Genomic DNA, 18054 nt, shown 5'->3' on the forward strand with positions numbered 1-18054 from the left:
TGTGCAACCACACGCACATGCAAGCACATCCTTGCACAGCCCTGTGTGCACGCTCCATCCACGTGCACGCAAACGTGTGCAAAACCACACAGCCTTGTGCAAAGACCTTGATGCACACAGCCGTGTTCATGCACACACACGTACAAAACTAACATTCATGTGGAAACACCCTGCTCACACCCACGTGCAATGCACACTGATGTTCAACACCGCCTCTAAGATGATCGGAGGGCTGGAGCAGCTCTGCTGTGAGGAAAGGTTGAGGGAACTGGGCTTGTTTAGCTTGGAGAAGACAAGGCCCTGGGGAGACCTCATTGTGGCCTTCCAGTCCTTGAAGGGAGCGTATAAACAGGAGGGGAAGGGCTGTGTGTGAGGGTGGGTGGTGATGGGACAAGAGGCTTTAAACTGAGACAGGGGAGGTTTAGGTTGGATATTAGGAAGAGGTTTTTCCCCCAGAGGGTGGTGAGGCACTGGAACAGGTTGCCCAAGGAGGCTGTGGATGCCCCATCCCTGCAGGCATTCAAGGCCAGGCTGGATGTGGCTCTGGGCAGCCTGGCTGCTGGTTGGCGACCTGCACAGGGATTAGCACTGTGCTCCTTTTCAACCCAGGCCGTTCTGTGATTCTATGATCTCTGCACACCCTGCATGCACACACACCTGCACTCACAGCTCTGTGACAAATGCCGCTCCCATGGCACAGCCAATGCAGACGGGGGAAATGTCAGGAGCAAATATGCCCCGCTGCGCTCCTTCATTCTCCTCTCTGTAATGAAGGCACTGGGGCGCAGCTGCAGCCCATCCTGAGATGTGGGTTGCTGCAGGGTGCCTCGTTTGGACGCTGCGGGGTCAACCCGGAGCCGCAGCCTGAGGGACAGTGCTCGTGTGCTCTGGAGATGGAAGATGTGCCAGGAGCCAAGGCAAGACTTTCACAGGCAGCGCAGGGTGGCGTTCCTGGGCCGGGCGGTGACACGCAGAGCTGTGCCCACTGCCCTGGGATCTGCGTGTGTCCCGTCCTGCAGCGCTGCAGAAGGGCTCAGGGTGCAGCACTGCGGCACGGCTCACTGAGGACGCCGGGTTGAGCAGCAGAGCCCCAGGTGGGATATGGGGGTCCTGGGACGGTGAGGGGGGTCCTGTCAGGCTCTGCAATGGGCTGCCCAGGGAGGTGGTTGAGCCACCATCCCTGCATGTGTTCAACAACCGTCTGGATGTGGTGCTCAGGGACGAGACGCAGCGCAGGCCTGTTAGTTAGGGTGGCACACTGCACGGCATCGCAGGAAGCGGGGCCGGGAGCTGCGTGACGTCTGCGCCCGTTATTGGCTGCTCGCGCGTGCCCGCCCCCCGTCTCCGCAGAGCCGATTGGCCGCCGCGGCCGTCACTCGACTCCAGGGCGGGCTTCCTCTCCACGCCGTGCGCGTGCGCGTTTCGTCCGGCGGTGCCCGGCCCGCCATGCCGAGTGAGGGCATGCCCGGGCTATGGCCGTGCGGTCGTGACGTCATCGTTAGGCGACGCGCGGAGCTCGGGCTGCGTGTCACGTGAGGGGGGGGGGCTGCGGTTTGGGGCCGGGAGCGGCTCCGGGGCTCGGGATGCGGAATGGGGGTCCTTGCGGGGCTGGGCTGTGGATCGTGGGGACTTGCGGGGTCCCGCGGGGGTTTGGGGCGTCCCTCTGGAGCCCTGGAGGCCTGGGCGCGTTTTGGGGGCCGCTTGTGGCTGGGGGAAGCGGGGGTCTCGCGGGGCTGAGGGCGGCACGGGGCTGTTTGTTGGGGTGCTCCTGTTGGACTCGGGGCGAGGGTCTGGCAGTGGCACGCGGCCGGGGGTCTGCATGCCTGATGGAGTCCGTTCCCGACCTCGAGTCCTCTTGCAGGACTGTTTCTTTCTCAGAACCCTATCCTGAACCGAAATCCTTGATGTACCCAAGTCTAACGCCAACCCCTGCTCTGGTTAATGTGAAAAGGGCGCAAAAGGGAATCTTAGTGACCTTCACCTTCCTTAGGCAGGCTTTTCAGTGCCCCACTTGCACAGGGTGCCTACTCTGTCTCAAAGCCCTTTCTCTACCCCAGCCCCAAAGCAAAATCCCTCTCTTTGCTCCTCTTCCAGGGGCACATTCAGAGAAATTCTCGCAGTGAAAGGCTCTGAGCTGCCTTGGTGGGTGTGGGGAGAGCAGTGGATGTTGTCTACCTTGACTTCTGCAAGGCTTTTGCCACTGTCTCCCACGACATCCTTGTTATGAACCTTAGCAAGTGTGGGGTAGATGAGAGGATTGGCATCTAGCTGACTGGTAGAGCTCAGAGGGTTGTTGTCAGCGGTGCAGCCTGGTTTAGGGCTGCATCTGGGGATGTTCCTTAGGAGTCAGTGCTGGGTCCAGTCTTGTTCAGCATCTTCATCAATGGCCCCAGGATGGTTGAGGCAAATCTGATGCAAATCTGGGAGCAGTGGCTGACATACTGGCAGGCTGTACTGCAATTCAGCAAGGCCTGAGCAGGATGGAGAGTTGGGCAGGGAGGAACCTGGTGGAGTTTAACAAGAGCAAGTGTTGAGTCTCTCACCTGTGGAGGAATAAATGCATGTGTGTCAGGTTGTGTTTTTGCTGTAGAAGCTTCCAGTACCAAGTTACGGAACTTACAATTTTCTTACAGAATGGCTGCATAGGTTAAAATGGCTGGCTAGGTTGTTTTTCACTATGAAGATGCTGAGCAGCAGGATAGAGGGGAGGCTGTGATGCCCTGAGCGTGGCAAGAAATTAATCCAGAGAGTTTGGGCAATACCCACTGTGATCACAGATGGACAATGCAAGCTTTTGCAAAGAAATATGCATGGGAAAGACTGCTAAATAATTGTAAATGTATAATTAAATTTATGCTTGCTAGCACAGCATAACAGGTATCATAAATCAGGCATTGGAGTTTAGTAACCTTTAGGTATTTTCTGATCTGGGTTTCTTCTTAAACACGGCTTTCATATGTAAAAGGAAAGGAAAAATACAGAGCAGGGGAAGGAAAGCCTGGCGCAGGATAAAACAGGCTCAACAGTTTCAGGACATATTGCCCTCCGATGTCCATGGAAATGGACAAAATGATCCTAAAAGCAATAGGTTGATGATGGACCTCGTGTGGAAAAATGGATTAATAGATGCATCGTGTAAGCCTGGAGTGCCCACCCAGTAGGGAAACAGAATCTGCTGTGATGGGAGAAAGGGATATAATGACAAGTGTTTCACTTATCCAGTGCCATTTTCTCCCTTGTTAGGAGCGGTGCATGCCTGCTGTTGCAACAAATGAAAAAACCTTTGCTGCTTCACTGCAATCTTTGCCTGAACAACAATGATGGCAGCTGGGTGTTTCTCACACGTGTTCCTGTGCAGGTTGGGGCACGAGCTGCTGCAGAGGAGCTCTGTGCAGAAGGAGCTGGGGTGTGGATGACAGGTCGGCCTTGAGCCAGCAGTGCGCTCTGGTGGCCAAGAAGGCCGAGGGCATCCTGGGGTGCATGAAAAGCATGAAATGCTGCTGTACCCTGGTGAGGCCACATTTAGAATAGCACGACTGGCTCTGGGCTCCCCAGTTCAAAAAAGACAGGGATCTCCTAGGAGGAGTTCATCAGAGGGTGACAAAGGCAATAAAGGGCTGGAGCATCTCCCATAGGAGGAAAGGCTGGTGACCTTGGCCTGCTCAGCCTGGGGAAAAGACGACTGAGGGGGTTCTGATGAATGTTTATCAATATTTAAAGCGAGGTGGGAGGCAAATGGTAGGGGCCAGGCTCTTCTTGGTGTGCAGTGGTAGGACGAGGAGCAACGGTCTAAAGCTTGAACATAAGGAGTTCCATGCAGACACGTGGAAGAACTTCTGTACAGTAAGGGTAATGAAGCACCAGAGCAGGTTGCTCAGAGACGAGGTGGAGTCTCCTTCTCTGATGGTGTTCAAGATCCATTCAAGATGGTATTCAAGATCAAGAACCTGCTTGAGCAGGGGAGTTGGACTCGATGATCTCTTCAGGTCCCTTCCAATCCCATTCCAATCAATTCTGTGATTCTGTGAATCAGAATTGGAGAATCTAGAAGTGCTGAATGATCGTGGAAACATCGTAGCATCTACAATCTTGGAAATACAGTCAAGATACACAGCACTGTGATAGAATGGAGGCAAAAAATTACCCTTAATTGCCCTTGAAGTACTCTGAAATCAAGGAGTCTACAATCCTCGCAGAACTTGACTCAGGCAAGCAAACACTAAGGACCTCAGCCTTTCCCTCCCTGCATTCCCCCCACATCTCAGAAAGGATGAGAATTCTCCTGTGTCCTCCTTCAGTTGCTGATATACTTAGAGCAGCGTTTTTAATTGTCCTTAATGGCAGAAGGCAGACGAAGCTCCAGCTGTGCTTTGCCCTCCTAATTTCTCCCTGTGGGGCCTTACAGCACCTTTGCAGTCCTAATTTGGTGCTGGGCAGAAGCAGATCAGCATTAACAGGAGTTGGTGGGCACAGTTTGCTTCCTCAGAGGGAAATTTTGCAGGGGGGGAGCTCACAACTGATGGCATGGAACAGCATCACTTTGCACTGCTTATGGGATGGCTCATCTCAGAAGTCAAAGCACTGCAAGTTGCAAGCGCTCAGAGGTTTGCTTCCTCAAAAGATGTACTTTAAATTCCATTTCTAATACTGAACTTAACACAGGGAGGGAACTGAGGTTTATGATCTTCCTGAAAGGCATCCAGCACCACCGTGCCCTTCTCAAAGCCTCCTTTGGTGGGGAAGTCTCTGACTCTCAGGAATGCGGTTGGAGACGCAGCAGCACACCGCTGTGGTTAAAAGCTGTGAGTCCACTCTGTTGTTCAGCACTGCTCTCTTCATACATGTTAACAGAGCGTTCTGCAGAATACTCTGACCGTTCACAAGGGCGCTTATCCACTCAGAGCTGTGAGACCTTCTTTCTTCTTCCAAAGGTGTCCTTGGTTCTCATGCTGCTCATCTTGCTCCACAGCTGCTGCTCTGAACAGTTTCTCTTGTATTCCCACCTCCTTTGGCATAATTCATGGAAGGAAGAGTGCTCACGTGCACTACACAAACAAAAAGAGCATCTCTGACCTCATAGACTCGCACATTGCCATGCTAATACTCCATGGGAGAAACATAAAATTACCCCATTTTTTTTCTGCAATTGATCTGTCTCCTTTTTCCACACCAAGCATATATTCAAAAATTTCATTTGCAGCAAAAACGTGGAGGCTAAAGTTAAAACACAGCAACAACAAACACGCTACTTTACACGTAGAGATTTGGGAATGTGTGCTGTCTATGAGGATGGAGTTCTATCCTTCAGCATCCCAACAGCCCGTCTGCTTTAAAGCACAGCACTCGAGCGATTTTTTCAAGCTGCTGTTGTGTTCTGACTCTCTGACTCTGGATTCTCCGATTTCTTGATTGTGAATGCACAAAGCTGTGCTCAGAAACAGCCCCTCGTGTGTCATTCCAGTTCCTTCCCCTGCATTGTGTCACCCAGCTCTGGGAACCCTGCTTTTGGATCAGATCCTGCAGGCAGCAGAGCTCTTCCCGTAAGAATGCTCAAAGACCAGAAGTGAAAGCAAAATTGACAGATTGCACATAACGTCCAGCAGCGGAGCATCCGGCAGCAGAACACCCTCAGTGGGGCTCAGGCCGCAGCTGCTGCAAAGCCTGCGGTCCCTTGGTGCCCGGGGATGCTTTCACCTTCATCTTCTCCTCTGAGGATGGAATGAGCGACTCGTGATCCCATGGAGTCTGAGTCTAGGTGATAAAATGATGAACAGCTGATCGCCGAGGCTCTGGGTGAGTGAGAAGTCGGGGGAGCTGAGGGTTCTAGGTAGTAAGAAAGCTGTGCTAATTGCTGGAAGTTCTGTGCAACAGCCATCTATGCTAAAGCTAGAAGCTGTAGGTAATGGTAAGCAGTGCTGCTTGCTAGAATGTTGATGGATTCCTGCACTCAGCTTGTAACCAGGGCCCTGAGGTCTGTCCTCACACCTGCCAGGGGTTCCACAGTGGGATAAGCAGTGGCTCATGGCAATCCCAATGCCCTGTAAGCCCACGACTGTGTGCACAGCTGTGCGTGAGAGTGGCTGGGACAGAAACATCTGGGGGAGCTGGGAGGAGTGCAGTGGGGAAGTAATTGTTTCCACATGGATATTATAGCAGGACTAGGGGAAATGGATCCAAGTTGGAGGAGGGAAGATTGAGGTTGGATGTGAGGGGGAAGTTCTTTACAAGGAGAGCGGTTGGGCCCTGGAACGGGCTGCCCAGGGAGGTTGTGGATGCCCCGTCCTTGGACGTGGTCAAGGCCAGGTTGGACGGGGTCCTGGGCAACCTGATGTGAATGTGGATGTTTGGTGGCCCTGCCAGGCAGGGGGTTGGAGCTGCATGATCCTTGGGGTCCCTTCCAACCCGGGTGATTGATTCTGTGATTGATGATTCAGCAGCAACTGTGACAGAGCAACAAAACTCCCCTGCTCCGTACGCACGTTCCAGAATTAGGAACTGCTGAACTCGAAGCAGGTATTGTAAATACTTTGGCCTGGCTTGATGTGATGCAGACTGTTCCTTTAAACAACTTGAGCTCTGAAATTGAATTGTATGTATAATTAACCATTCAGAATTATTGGGCTTTAGGTGATCCTTTAGCACTGCCAGGTGGAACACCATCTGTTGGATTATGCTAAATTATCAAATTACCCTAATCTAAACAAGGCAAACACAAGATAAATGTCATCCAGACCCAGGTTCTCACTTTTCACCAAATGGTTCCGGAGCGGCCCTTGGTGAAGAGCCTAACAGCTGTTTGCTCTTGCCTCTGGTCCTAAAATCTTGGTGGAAGCTCCTGTTGTAAGCACAGCACGGTAACCAGTCATTCTGGAGGAATTCCCAGAAGAAGGTTCTTGTTCCCATTGAATCAGGTGAGAGTCCCAAATATCCTCCTGCTGTAGAGAACTGCATTTCCAAAGCCTCTTCACTGCAGCAGCACCGTGCTGAGCAATGGCATCAGGAGGCAGGAAGGAGAATGCAGTGGCTGAGCTCCTATGGTACAGCCTGGAGCAACTGGAGAAGCATGCTCTCACAGAGTTCAAGGCTGAACTCAGCAAGATCCAGCCTAAGGAGGGGTACGAGCGCATCGAGCTGGACGCTGTGACGGATCTGTCGCCAGCAGCGCTCGCCACCTTGCTGTGCAGCCACTTTGGGCAGTCCCACTGCGTGGAGGTGACAGCAGACGTGCTGTGGGCCATGGGATGGATGGCTCTGGCCAACGATCTCCTGGACAAGCTGAACCAGGGTGAGCTGAGGGAGGTGAGGTCCAGGAATGGGCCGCAGCAGCTCTGAGTCACCAAATCACCACATTCCTCCTCCTGTTCTCTGCAAGGGGCAAGGTTTGTTGAATGGAGCAGTGACCTCCTAATCCAGAAAGTCTATAACGTGGATGGGACCATGAAGGAACTCCTCCAGGAAGGTGTGCTGAGCTCTGAGCAGCATGACAGCATCGTGGCAGAGAGCACCAACCTGAATAGAATGCAGAAGCTCTATGAACTGGTGCCAGCATGGGACGTCACAGCCAAATATTGCCTGTATGATGTACTGATGAGAAATAATCCCTCCATCTTCTTGCAATATTTAGGTAAGAATGTACCCTGATAATCTTCCCAGCTGGGAAATTTGTCCAAAGAGAGGCCAAGCCTTCAGCAGAATGGGGGGAATGTGGGCGCATCTCTATGCCTTTGTCCTTGGGTTGGACAGGAGACACTTCTATGGGAGCTGGTGCTCAACAGCAGCAGACACGTGGGAGAGAATGTTAAGAGCACCTGAGAAAGATGCATGCTTTGAGCTTCATGACAGCTCAAGTGGATCTTTAATCCTACACTTATTCACCACTGTCTGTCTAATCTCTGCAGCAGATACCAGGGCTGAATCATGCTTTGATGAGTTCACGATCGAAGAACAAGGTGAGCTCTGAGCTGCTAAGCGCTGTCACCCTTTGCTGAACTGCATCACCCTCCCGACATCCCCTCCTTCCCAGTCTATGCAGTAATCCCTTTTAAGATGGACAAGGATCCAGGCTGTCCTCAGCTTTTGCTTCTCCTCCCTGAGCTATGCACTCAGTGCTGCAGGACGCCACTCTCTAATTTTACTCTCACAATCCACAGCAAGTTCCTCCCCCTGTTGCTCAAATGCACTTCTACCAGTTAGGAGCTGTGTTGCTCTTCCCCAGTGAGACTTCCAAAAGGCATCAATGCACCCTGCACATCTGCACTCACCACTGTCTTCTCTCTCCTGCAGATATCTCCTGGGCCGGTCCTGTGACACATCCAGGTGAGATGGAAATGCCAGGTAAGCCCTGAGCTACTTGGCTCTGTCACCCCTTTGCAGAGCTGCATCACCTTTCCAATGTCCCTCCAGTCCCAATCTGTGCAGTAAGATGGACGAGGCCTCATACAGTCTTTGGCCTTTGGTTCTCCTCCCTGAACTATGCACTCAGTGCTGCAGGACGCCACTCTCTTTTGCTCTCACAATCCACAGCAAGTTCCTCCCCCTGTTGCTCAAATGCATTTCTATCAGTTAGGAGCTGTGTTGCTCTTCCCCAGTGAGACTTCCAAAAGGCATCAATGCACCCTGCACATCTGCACTCACCACTGTCTTCTCTCTCCTGCAGATATCTCCTGGGCCGGTCCTGTGACACATCCAGGTGAGATGGAAATGCCAGGTAAGCCCTGAGCTACTTGGCTCCGTCACCCCTTTGCAGAGCTGCATCACCTTTCCAATGTCCCTCCAGTCCCAATCTGTGCAGTAAGATGGACGAGGCCTCATACAGTCTTTGGCCATGGGTTCCCCTCCCTGAACTATGCACTCAGCAATGCAGGATGACACCCTATGGTTTTTGCAGGCCAAAGCAACTCCCTCCTCCCGTTGTCCAGATGCGTTTCTCTTGTTAGGAGCTGCTTTGCTCTGCCCCAAGGAGCCTTCCCTAGGAAATCGAGACAATCTCTTCACCCTGCACACGTCAACCTCACACTGGTCTCCTCTCTCCTGCAGACATCTGCCTGTCCAGTTCTGTGATCTGTCCAGGTGGGATAGAAGAAGCAGGTGAGCTCTGATCTGCTCAGCACTGTCACTCCTTTGCTGAACGACATCACGCTCCCAGTGTCCCTTCCCATTCCAATCTGTGCAGTAAGATGTACAAGGGTCCAGACGGTCCTTGTCATTTGCTTTCCCTCCATCAGCTATGCATTCAGCACTGCAGGATGGCACTCTATGACTCTACAGTTTTCACAGGCCAAAGCAAGCCCCTCATCCTTTTGCCCAAATGCATTTTTCTTGTTAGGACCTGCTTTGATCTTGAGCAGGGTTTGCTGTGACAGAAGAAGGGGAAATAGTTTCAAACTAAAGGAGGGAAGATTTAGGTTCCGTATAAGGAAGAATTTGTTTACACTAAGGGTGGTGAGGCTCTGGCACGGGTTGCCCAGGGAGCAGTTGGATGTCCCATGCTTGGAGACAATGAAGGTCAGATTGAACTGAGCAACCTGATCCAGCTGCAGATGTCCCTGTTCATGGCAGGGGATTTGGACTGGATAACCTTTAAGGGACTCTTCCGATTCAAACGATTCTGGGATTCTATGATAACGATGGAAATGCAAGCACAGAGTGGAGGGGAAGAGGCCACTGCAGATTGTGGGGATGGAGAGATACAGGAGATAACTGTGTTACTTTACAGCAATATCTGCGAGCACAGATACAAATTGGAGGAAACTGATGGGAAATCAAAATCTGCTCACACCGTGTGCGCCTGCAGAACATGAGCCTCCACAGATGGAGAGTGACAGCGGCACACACTCAGGTGCCAAATGCATGGCGTGTCCCTGGCCAGAGGTAAGGTGCTGGGCTCTCCTGCTCTTTTCAGAGAGGCTTTTTGGGCCACCCTTGCATGCTTCCATCTCTGGTGTTTCTCACCAGGGATTCAGGGCCTGGAGCACTTCTGCCATGAGGAAAGCCTGAGAGCACTGGGTGGCCCAGAGAGGATCTAGAGTTCCTTCTCTGAGGTTCTTCAAAAGCCAGCTGGACACGGGCCTGGGAAGCCTGGTCTGGGTGGCCCTGCTGGGGGGTTTGGACTGTGTCATACGATTCTAGAATCATTAAGGTTGGAAGAGACCTCTCAGGTCATCGGGTCCAACCATTAATCTGCCTGAACGTGGAATTATAGAATCAAAGAATCATAGATTCATAGAATGACAGAATCACAGATGTCACGGAATCATGTAGGCTGGAAAAGAGCCATAAGATCAAGTCCAAACATCACCTAACACAACAAGTCCAGCACTATACACTTCCCTAAATGCTTCATCCACACTTCTCTTATATCCCTCCAGAGATGAGGACTTCATTAAGCAAAACTGTCTCCAACACTGAGCCTAAACATGTCTGTGCTTCTCTGCTTCTTCTTCAGGATGACAGGGCAGAAGAAGTGAAGCCAGAGATTACTGGAGGCAAAGAAGGCAAGAAAGAGAAATACAGGTGAGCACGTGATGGCTGGGAGTGCTGAGAAATGGCCAACAGAAGGCAGGGTGATCCCACGGCCAGGTGTCCAGCCTGACGGTCTCTTTCTCCTCTCCTTCCATGCTGCACAGAGCTCATTTCCCTCGGGCCGGTTTCTTCCGCTGTGCTGAGACAGAGCTCAAGTTCCTGGTGAGGACGGCCACCACTGTTGAGTACGAGTACTCCTTCTGGGAACGTCACCTGCCTGATGGGATCCCCGCTGGATGGATGGAGGCTGGACCGGTGTTCGACATCCGTGCTACGCTGGGGGCTGTCGAGGCCGTTCATCTCCCTCATTTCCTGTGTCTCGCAGGTAACGCAGTGAGGATGATGGCTTGGTGGCTGAAACAGCCCTGGGGGAACATCGGCACTCTCCCCAGTAGGGCAATTTGATCTGTGACACGTTTTGACCGTTCACAGAGGGAAATGTGAACACGTCTGAGATGCGTATCGGCCATGTTGTCAATGGGAACCTGCTCCTGGAGAAGCCTGATGCAGTGAAGCCATTCCATGCAGAGTTGAGGGACCCCAGTTTCTCCCCCATGGGAGTCATCTTGCTTTCTGCCGCATTCCCCTTCATCCCCGTGCACTCCCTTGTGCCGCTCTACCGTGTCATCAGGGCTGCCGACATCACCCTTCACCTCTACCTCATCCCCAACAACCACGGCCTGGAAAAGGTGAGTGCAGCTCTGATTCCATGTTTGATTTTGTGGCTCCAAAGATGGTCGTGTTTGAGCAGTTAAGAGGTGGGTTCCTCCATGGAGAGATTGGGTTCATGTGGTACAAGCACGCCTTTGGCAAAACGGCTCCCATGAGTCACGACGCTAATCCTGCCCACCAGATCTCCTTGTAGCTCTTCCTACTTGCTTTCTCTCCTTGCTTTTCTCTCACTTCACCCATCATCATTTCTCCCCACGGTCAGTGTACAATATTTTGCAGGTGGTGGACAAGGATGAGAAGAGACGAGGCCATTCACTCTTGGTGAACAAACCTCCCCAGACCAAACGACCGCTGAACTTTAACACATGGTACCGCGTATCTGGTCCTTCACAGGCAGAGATAAACCCTCAAGTGAGTTGGGCCGTGTGCCTCACAACTGCTGTGAAGGATGGCAATGCTCTGACATGCCAACCTGCTTCTGCCAGGAGCTGAAATTTGTCTACCTGACATCAGACAGCCGCCAGCTCCACACTGAGATCTACAACAAAGACCTGCAGGAGGGAATGCAGCTCACTTTGATGAAGGTCGCCCAGGAGGGTGAAAAGGAGTGTGACCCACTGTGGGCTGCCTTCCTGAGGGCAGGTAGGAAGGACGTGATGCAGCCCTGGGTTCACTGAGGCCTGAAATGAGGCCTCAAGTTTGGTAAGGGAGCGGGGGTTGCTGACATCTGTCAGGGTGTGTGTCCAAGCCTCCTGTTTTCAATCTGTACCCTTCACTCTCCTTTTTTGCTCTTCTCTAGGGGACATTGAGCCTCCAGCTGCCTCTCCTCCTTTGTACTCAGGTATGTTCTTCCTTTAGGAGGAGTGGCTTTGGCCTGGAGGTCCAGGTCTTGGTCAATCCAATGTGGAGAGAGAGTTTCTTTGTTCTCCCTAACGTACCCCAGAGAGCTGGAGGGGAAGGCCATGAGGCCGTGATGTCAAATCAGAAAGAATACTTCAGAAACCTAGGTAGAGATGGAGGTGAGGAGGACTGGGATGAGTTCTGCATTTGGGCTGTTCCCTTGTGTGAAGTCTTGGCAGAAGAGGGAGATGTGATGTGAGATGGCTTAATCTGCCACGCCAAGAGCGAACGAGAAGCAGCGATAAGGGCCCTTCAGTCTTACCAAAGGCGGCATGTTTCCTACTCAGCAGCAGCACCCAACCACTCGCTCTTGTACCGTAGCAGGGCTGCATTTTGTGGAGCAGCACCGAGAGCAGCTGATCCAACGAGTGACGTCTGTCAGCACTGTCCTGGACCGGCTCTACGGGCACGTCCTGAGCAACGAGCAGTACCAGAGCATCCGAGCAGTGCCCACCATGCAGGAGCAGATGCGGCTCCTCTACAGCTTCGTGCCCAGCTGGGACGTCGCCTGCAAGGATCTGTTCCTGGACGCTCTGAAGGCTACCAACAGTCACCTCATCCAGGACCTCCAGGGACAGTGAAAACCATCTCAGGGAGGTTCTGAGTGAGCTCAGCTCATGGGCACCTTGGGAAGATGAGCCCCTGGATGGGCTCTAAATGACTCAGGGAGCCCTGAGCAGGAAGATTCTGTCTCATTACAGTCTCATTTTCATGCTGATGGTATCATGCTTTATCAAGTAATTAGCCCTTAATGAGCCTAAAGACCAATTTCAGGGCAATTTCCCTTCCTTGCTGACACCAGAGTATTATCACTTTTGACACACTTGGGGCTGAATTGTGCCCTTTTCACTCGTTCTTCCCATATTTGTCATCAATTTTTCCCACTTTTCTGTCCTCGGGGGACAACTTTGAGACTGTGAACCCATTGTTTTTCCCTTTCACCTTTCTTCGGTGGACTCTGGGAGCAATGCATTAGCAGCAATTGCTTCCAGAGGTAAAGAAATGTACAGGGACAGTTTTCCCTATCATCACGTAACTCATTTCATTTCAATCGACCTTTGTGGTTCAGCCATTCAGGCCTTGAAATTCCCAAACACACCAGGGCAGGGCATTATCCCTCCAATAATAACCTCCAACAGAGCAACATTAAAAGTACCAAAGTATCAAATGCTTACTGACATAATTCCACCGTTGTGTTGGCCTCAAGGCAGCGGGAGGTGGTAATGTGCATGATACACAAGGTCATCTGGGATATCGGCCACGTTGGGCCCAAGCTGCAAGGATGGGGGCTGGGTCTGGCAGAGTGGGGCCTGAGGAGGTGGGTTCTACACAGGATGATGTGTCTCCATGGGGTCTTCATGAGGTAGAGGTTGTCAGTGGGGCTGGGCTCCAAGGGTTGTGGGGTCCCCACGGGGGGTAGGGTCTCCACAAGATACAGCTTGTCAATAAGATGGGCTTTCATTCGTTATAGGGTCTATAACACCATATAGGTGTGGAAGTTAGGGCCTCCAAGGGGTGGATCTTCCAAGCGTTTACGCAGTCTGCATGGGATACAGGGGGGTCAGCAGAACTGCTGTCCTGGACTTCTGGAGGGCAGACGTCCAGCCGTTCAGAGCAGCCATGTCCAAACGGAGGCCCAGCACAGCTTGCATTGCAGCCGCTCCTCTCATCAGTGTGCTGCGAACCCGACCTGGGCTGAAAGCAGGGACAGGGAGGGCGCAGCGCAGCGCCAGCTCAGGTTACAGCAAACCAGTTTATGCATTTTATTACGTTGCCTTACAGTCCTGTGAGAACAAAAAAGATGCAGCCAGGTTTTTTTTTTGCGGTAAAGGAATGCGAGGATAAGTTTCAACATGACTGCCTAAAAAAATCACTGGTTTATCTGTGACTCCATTTTCTGTCGATGTCAGTACATTCCCTGTGGATTTGCAACCGGAATCTTAGTTGCAAATAAAGTTGCAATCAAAAATCTGATCATGTCTCTTTACCAGACTTGGATAAGCCCTCTGTGACAGAGAGAAACACCCCTTGTTTCCCGGTCACACCATCCTCCTGTCACTGCTGTTTGGCTGTAGGTACATTTGTCAACAAGTGTTTTCAAGGATGAAGCACAGAAAGAGTAAAACTCCATCAAGAATCTCTGACAAAGACCTTGACAACTCACTGAGAATTGCAATCACTGCCACTGAATCTGACCGATACGGTACTTTCACAACAAGGTCCCATATCCCACTGGTTTTATATTACTGTTGCTTTCTTTTTAATACCTTATAGTGAAAGATCACTAAAAATTAAAGTAACATTTGTACTTGTGTACATTACCTATACTATACATTTAATGAGGACTGCTCCAAAGGTAATGCCTCCTGTTTGCCCACAACAACAGAGCTGGACGTTGGTGGGAAAGCAGTAGAGGTTGAACCTTCACACCAATTTTCCACTAACTTTTGTTTTCACACGACAGGCAGCTGCCTCAGCTCAGGCTCGGCCCAGGGGCTTCCAGAGGCCTTCCAGCAGCTGCATGGCCCCCCTCAAACTGCACTCCAATACCTCCACCACAGCCCCCTGCAGCCGCCCCGCACTTTCCCCCCTCACTGCTGCAGCAGTGAGAAGATCACCAGGGACACCGCTGGCAGCGGCACTCGGGCCCCATCTTCCTCCTCCTCCTCGCTATTCGACGCCTCCCCTGGAACCTTCAGCCTCGCTCAGGGGGTTTTCGCCATATTTCCCCTGAGCGCTGGCTCTGAGCCGCTCTCCAAAGCCACGTCCAGCACCAGCGTGCGGGAAAGGCGGGCAGCCATGGTGTGGGAGAGGGGAACAAAAGGGAGAAGAGGGAGTCGAGAGGACACGGGCTCCCTTAGGCATGCAGACCCCCGGCCGCGTGCCACTGCCAGACCCTCGCCCCGAGTCCAACAGGAGCACCCCAACAAACAGCCCCGTGCCGCCCTCAGCCCCGCGAGACCCCCACCTCCCCCAGCCCCCAGCCACAAGCGGCCCCCAAAACGCGCCCAGGCCTTCAGGGCTCCAGAGGGACGCCCCAAATCCCCGCGGCACCCCGCAAGTCCCCACGATCCACAGCCCAGCCCCGCAAGGAGCCCCATTCCGCATCCCGAGCCGCGGATCCACTTCCGGCCCCAAACCGCAGGCCCCCCTCCCCTCCGCTCACGTGACACGCAGCCCGAGCTCCGCGCGTCGCCTAACGATGACGTCACGACGCCGCACGGGCATGCCCTCACTCGGCATGGCGGGCCGGGCACCACCGGACGAAACGCGCATGCGCACGGCGTGGAGAGGAAGCCCGCCCTGGAGTCGAGTGACGGCCGCGGCGGCCAATCGGCTCTGCGGAGACGGGGGGCGGGCACGCGCGGGCAGCCAATAACGGGCGCAGACGTCACGCAGCTCCCGGCCCCGCTTCCTGCGATGGCGTGCCGTGTGCCGTAGGCGCAGCGCTGCCGCCCGTGCCGCCCGTGCCGCCCGCAGTCTTTGGCTGGTTAGGGTGCGAGGCCAAAGAAGCTCGGAGGCTTCAGGCCAGCCTGAAGATGTCACGGCGCAGGTGACATCACTCGGGTTCCTGGAGCCTGCGAGTTGTCACGCTGCATATCCACGACGGTGGGCCCTTCCCGAGGACAGCCGACAGCTGTCCCAGGCACTTCATCCCTGAGCTGCGCTGCCTACAGCCGCTCGCCGTCCTCTGTGCCTGAGAGCTGCCCCGGCAGCAGTCAAGAGTGGTGAGGAAGAGCTCTTAGAATCATAGAATCACCAAGGTTGGAAAAGACATAAAAGATCATCCAGTCCAACTGTTCACCTCTTACCAACAGCTCCCACTAAACCATGTCCCTCAACACAACATCCAGCCTTTCCTTGAACACCCCCAGGCTCGGTGACTCCACCACCTCCCTGGGCATCCATTCCAGTGCCTGACCACCCTTTCTGAACACTAATACTTCCTGATGTCCAGCCTGAATCTCCCCTGCCGCAGCTTGAAACCATTCCCTCTGCTCCTATCACTAATGACACGAGAGCAGAGGCCGACCCCCAGCTCACTACAACCTCCCTTCAGGCAGCCATAGAGAGCAATGAGGTCCCCCCTGAGCTCCTCTTCTCCATGCTGAACATTCCCAGCTCCTTCAGCCTCTCCTCAGCAGCCCTGTGTTCCAGACCCCTCACCAGCTTTGTTGCCCTCCTTTGAACACGTTCCAGGGCCTCGATGTCTTTCTTGCAGTGAGGGGCCCAAAACTGGACACAGTACTCGAGGTGCGGCCTCACCAGTACTGAGCACAGGGCACAATCACCTCTCTGCTCCTGCTGGCTGCACTGTTTCTGATGCAAGCCAGGATGCCATTGGCCTTCTTGGCCACCTGGGCACACTGCTGGCTCCTGTTCAGCCCAGCATCCATCAATACCCCCAGGTCCATTTCCTCTACACCATCCTCCAGCCACACCGCCCCAAGCCTGTAGCGTCGCCTGGGGTTGTTGTGGCCGAAGTGCAGGACCCGGCATTTGGCCTTGTTGAAACTCATCCCATTGGCTTCAGCCCAGCTCTCCAGCCTGTCCAGATCCCTCTGCAAGGCCTCGCTACCCCCAGGCAGATCCACACTTCCAGCCAATTTGGTGTCATCTGCAAATTTACTGAGGGTGCACTCGATGCCCTCATCCAGGTCATCAATCAAGATATTGAAGAGGACAGGCCCCAGCACCGACCCCTGGGGAACAGCACTCACGACCGGTCGCCAGCTGGATTTCACTCCATTCACCACCACTCTCTGAGCCCGGCCCTCCAGCCAGCTCCTCACCCAGCCGAGAGTGCACCCATCCAAGCCTCGGGCTGCCAGCTTCTGCAGGAGAATGCTGTGGGAGACAGTGTCAAAGGCTTTGCTGAAGTCTAGGTAGACCACATCAACAGCCTTTCCCTCATCCACCAGATGGGTCACTAGATCATAGAAGGAGATCAGGTTGGTCAAACAGGACCTGCCCTTCACGAACCCATGCTGGCTAGGCCTGATCCCCCGCTCATCCCGCACATGCCGTGTGATCTGCTCCATAACCTTCCCTGGCACCGAGGTCAGGCTGACAGGCCTGTAGTTCCCTGGATCCAATCCAGCAGGTTAAGCCTGCTGTGGTTTAGCCACAAATGGTAGGTTATGGTTTGAGCTCTGCCTTCTCTGTTGGCTCACCCTGGGCATGCCACAGTGCAAGGGAAGGGCTGAGTGCTCTGCCCTGCTCAGCCTTGCCTGCTCTGCTGGGAACAGTCAGCTGCTCTCCTCTGTCCCATTTAGTAATTTGGAAAAGGAAGATAAAGGAGATATTAATGATAATTATATGCTTATATATTTCTACTCAAAACAAGCAATGCAGTGTCTCACCACCCACTGCCCAGCGCCCATCCGGCCCCTGAGCAGCTGCCCATCCTGCAGCTTTAAGGCTGTCTCAGCTCTGGCCCCCAGCTGCCCTCGTTCTGCTCAGAAACAACCAGAACATCAGTCTGCTATGAACAGCTTTCCTCCCAGTGCCAGAAGGTAGCATCATATCACCATAGGCACCATCATATCACCACAGGCACCACAAAGAGAGTTCAGCTGTCTCTGCTGCGCTGATTGCACTTAGCTTTTACTGCAACCACACAAAGCATAACAACAGCGAGTGCTGCATTCTGCACATGGCTGTGAATACAGACCTGTCTGTATGTAGATCCAACTGGGACCAAGTGCTGCTTTTTGTTTTGTTTTGTTTTGTAGCATCTGCTATGATGCTACGTTTTGGTTTGAGGAGGAAAACGATGTTGACAACACCCAGATGTTCCCCGTTGTTGTGAAGCAGTGTTGAACGCAGCAAAGGCTGACTCAGTTTTTGCAGCAATGTGCTAGGGGGAAACAGAATTAGGACAGCTGATTTTAGCTGTCCAAAGGGTATTCCATTGCATGGGACATCATTGGGAAGAAGAGCTTTCTGAAGAGGGAAGGA

At 53.1% G+C, this 18054-nt stretch overlaps 1 protein-coding gene across 11 annotated transcripts; it reads left to right on the forward strand.

The window, feature by feature from the left end:
- The first annotated feature begins 1673 nt into the window (after nt 1–1673).
- LOC125685977 (NACHT, LRR and PYD domains-containing protein 1b allele 2-like) lies at nt 1674–15038 on the forward strand. 11 transcript variants are annotated; one of them, XM_048929513.1, is made up of 15 exons: nt 1674–6513; nt 6912–7285; nt 7373–7624; nt 7899–7949; nt 8284–8334; nt 8657–8707; nt 9037–9087; nt 9716–9870; nt 10445–10512; nt 10626–10846; nt 10954–11210; nt 11473–11604; nt 11679–11835; nt 11993–12034; nt 12415–15038. In XM_048929513.1, the coding sequence occupies exons 2-15, from the start codon at nt 6991–6993 to the stop codon at nt 12672–12674; spliced, it is 2043 nt and encodes a 680-aa protein (XP_048785470.1). In that variant the 5' UTR covers nt 1674–6513; nt 6912–6990; the 3' UTR covers nt 12675–15038. The 11 variants fall into 11 exon arrangements, 10 of the variants coding, with proteins under 10 accessions (XP_048785470.1, XP_048785469.1, XP_048785472.1 ...); XM_048929512.1 differs by having other exon boundaries at nt 1674–5793; nt 6628–7285; XM_048929515.1 differs by having other exon boundaries at nt 1674–7285; nt 12418–15038.
- Nucleotides 15039–18054: the final 3016 nt, after the last annotated feature.

Source organism: Lagopus muta, chromosome 30 (assembly GCF_023343835.1).
Source record: "Lagopus muta isolate bLagMut1 chromosome 30, bLagMut1 primary, whole genome shotgun sequence".
NCBI classification, from domain to species: Eukaryota; Metazoa; Chordata; class Aves; order Galliformes; family Phasianidae; genus Lagopus; species Lagopus muta.